Raw genomic sequence first — 3,335 nt, 5'->3', positions numbered from 1 at the left:
GCCCCCCCGCGCTGGAGAGCAGCAGGGGCTGCAGAGAAGCCAGCTGCTCAGGCCCTGAGCGAGCCCCGCCGCCCTCCTCAACAGCAGACCCCGCTGAAGCTGTGCCGAGATGTGCGACGACGAGGAGACCACCGCCCTGGTGTGCGACAACGGGTCCGGGCTAGTGAAGGCCGGCTTCGCGGGCGACGACGCGCCCCGCGCGGTCTTCCCTTCCATCGTGGGCCGCCCTCGCCACCAGGTAAACCTCACCGCCTCCCCACCCCCACCCCCGACGCCTGCCGCCTTCTCATTCCTTCTGACCACCTCCTCAGTCCAGCACTGTTTCATGAACCCTTTGGAGGTCAAATAAAGAAAAGAAGGATCGACTTCAGATCCATCCTAGGATAGGAATACCCCCACCAAACGCCAGCACACGGAGAAATGTCCTCTTCCCTAGTCTGCCTCAGTGGGGCACTATTCCAAGCCTCCAACTTCCTCAGATGAAAAGCCACCAGCTTCTTTCCACTCCTGACCTCCGGATTTCCATTCCTCAGTGTCTCTTTGCCTCCTATACACACTTTACTTTCTTCCTTGTCCCCTCTTTGCAGCTCAGCTCAAAATTTCAAGTAATGTAACTTCTCTCAAGCAGCCAGGACCCGACTTGCATTCCTCCCTCCAGTTCACAGCCAGTTTACAGGCTCTCCAAAGATGTAATGTATCTCTTTCCTGGCTGTTGCATTTTTAGAAGCCAGGCGTGACAAAGGCAGTAAGTGCCATGGTGATAGTGACATACCACCTGTTTATTAAAAGAAATGCCATGCTCTCTGAGTTTGTCACATGCCTGGCCAGACAGCATGCCCGGGAGGAGAGCTGCAGTGCGGGTGAATGATGAGAACGCCAGGACAGCTCTGGACAGGTTGAATTTCACCGTTGGGGTGATAATGGCCTATCAGCCTTTCCTTTTATGCTCACTTGATGAATGTCAAAATCTTTTCTTAGGAGAAATACAATGTGTCACCAATTCAGTCATTCCAAAATATAGTCATCTGTATTACAGTTGACACGGGCAAGAGCTAAATAATTAATGAAGGCATTATAATATTTTTAAAATGAAGTGAGGCTCTGCTTCTTAGTGAAAAAGTTTCAGTTTCTCCCCAGTTATATTATAAACAGTAGATTCTACAACTTTGTTAGTGAGTTAGTGAGGGAGGGAGGGAGGGTTCAAGACTGCTTTAAAGTGGTTCTAACAGGGACCAGCAGTTAGCGTAATGGCTATGTTGCTGGACTTCCAAGATCCCAAGAAAGAAAGGAGGAGAAGGGATTGTGGCGTGGCCATCCCCCTCTAGGGGGTGATTTCTCGCTTTCTGTCGCTCTGTCTCTCTGTCTTTCTGGCGAGCGCACATGCCCTATAGCAAAAAACCTCTCAAAAAAAAAAAAAAAAGATTCTTCCAAATTAGGTAAAATCCAATTTATTATTTCCAGCTTTTTCTTTTTCTTTTTTTGTTTTGTTTTGTTTTTGTTTTTGTTTTTAGGTTTTTGCCATAGGGAACATACAGTCACAGGAGAGAGACAGAGAGAGAAAGTGAGAAATCACTTCCCAAGGGGGGTGACCATGCCACAATCCCTTTTCCTCCATTCTCTTCTTGGAACTTTGGACATGCATGCACCTAGTGTGATTTTTCAAGCCACTAAGTCCAGGGCTTGCACTGTGGTCAGCCATGTGGGAATCCAGTGCCTTAACCACCATGCCACCTACAGGCCCTTATTTCTGGCATTTTAAAAGGCATTCCTTGGTTTGGGCCAGTAGATAAAAATTGTTAAGGAATCAATTATATTCATGACCTGGTGGAAGCTTGATTTTTTTTCCCCTGCTCTTTTCTTCTTACGTAGGGAGTGATGGTGGGTATGGGTCAGAAGGATTCCTATGTCGGTGATGAAGCTCAGAGCAAGCGAGGTATCCTGACCCTGAAGTACCCCATTGAGCATGGCATCATCACCAACTGGGATGACATGGAGAAGATCTGGCACCACACCTTCTACAACGAGCTCCGTGTGGCTCCCGAGGAGCACCCCACTCTACTTACTGAGGCCCCGCTGAATCCCAAGGCTAACCGTGAGAAGATGACCCAGATCATGTTTGAGACCTTCAACGTCCCTGCCATGTATGTGGCCATTCAGGCGGTGCTGTCCCTGTATGCTTCTGGCCGTACCACAGGTATGCATGGACTAGGACTTGTCACTGATTCATCATATTCTTGAGTTGTAGCATCAGATTCCCCATTGAGAAGGGAGTGATCCCTTCCCTCATGCTCCCTAGCAAAGTCTGTACTAAGAGAGATCATGACAGTATTCCAAGGTTAGTTTCAGAGCACACTGTAAGAACTGGAAGCTCATGTGGTTAGAGCCTTCTCCTATTTCAATATGCGATGTCACATACGGAGGCTCGGCTCGTTGTAGCAACCTGGAACACAGCAGTCCTTATGTTTATGCCAATGCAACTCCTGGGCAAGCATTCCCATGGGGACACACATTCCCTACAGGATCTGCATCAACAAAGAGAGAAACTTGTGAGTTAGATGGGAGCAAAGAAACATGCCTGAATGCTTACGTCATGTGTTAATGGCTGATAAGAGAAATGGTCACTTGGAAATGTGCTTGGGAAATTTTTCTACAACGATATTTTAAAAGGATGAGTTTCACTTGCCTTTAGGGTTAGTTTCCATTATGCTCATTTTTATTCCGTATGTGTGAAGGATCTAATTTCATCTGGATCAATGCCCGGTGCTAGTATCTCTTCGCCAAGATTGCAAGCAGGCTTTGCCATGACTCAAACCAGTGGTGTTGTCCTCAGGGATTTACCTGGCTCTTGTCTATTTCTTCTGACAGGCATTGTTCTGGACTCCGGGGATGGTGTAACTCACAATGTCCCCATCTATGAGGGCTACGCTTTGCCCCATGCCATCATGCGCCTGGATCTGGCTGGTCGCGATCTCACTGACTACCTCATGAAGATCCTCACTGAGCGCGGCTATTCCTTTGTGACAACCGGTATGTGTGTGTGTGATCTGTCACAGTATGTGTCTTTTATCTCTCTTGTAAAAATTTCCTTTTTTTCTTCCTCCTACTTCTTCACATTGACTTCTTTCTTCCAAGCTTGACTATGATACCTTTTATATCTGCAGCTGAACGTGAAATTGTCCGTGACATTAAAGAGAAGCTATGCTATGTTGCCCTGGACTTTGAGAATGAGATGGCCACAGCTGCCTCTTCCTCCTCCCTGGAGAAGAGCTATGAACTACCTGATGGCCAAGTCATCACTATTGGCAACGAGCGGTTCCGCTGTCCTGAGACACTCT

General features: G+C 47.7%; 1 protein-coding gene across 2 annotated transcripts in view; it reads left to right on the top strand.

Annotated features, from left to right (window-relative positions):
- The window catches only part of ACTC1 (actin alpha cardiac muscle 1), a 6,694-nt gene that overhangs the window by 1,695 nt on the left and 1,664 nt on the right, over positions 1 to 3,335 (top strand). The window contains exons 1-4 of one of the 2 annotated variants that reach the window (XM_006141696.3): positions 76 to 238; positions 1,870 to 2,194; positions 2,866 to 3,027; positions 3,162 to 3,335. The exon at positions 3,162 to 3,335 is cut by the window's right edge and continues 21 nt beyond it. In XM_006141696.3, coding sequence (XP_006141758.1) covers positions 110 to 238; positions 1,870 to 2,194; positions 2,866 to 3,027; positions 3,162 to 3,335 — 790 coding nt within the window. In that variant the 5' untranslated portion in view covers positions 76 to 109. Of the gene's footprint in view, positions 1 to 75; positions 239 to 1,869; positions 2,195 to 2,865; positions 3,028 to 3,161 lie in introns of those variants that run through there. The other variant, XM_006141697.3, reaches the window with a different exon arrangement.

The sequence above is a fragment of the Tupaia chinensis genome, unplaced genomic scaffold, assembly GCF_000334495.1.
Source record: "Tupaia chinensis unplaced genomic scaffold, TupChi_1.0 Scaffold000062_1, whole genome shotgun sequence".
NCBI classification, from domain to species: Eukaryota; Metazoa; Chordata; class Mammalia; order Scandentia; family Tupaiidae; genus Tupaia; species Tupaia belangeri.
This window is presented reverse-complemented; position numbering and strand designations above follow the sequence as displayed.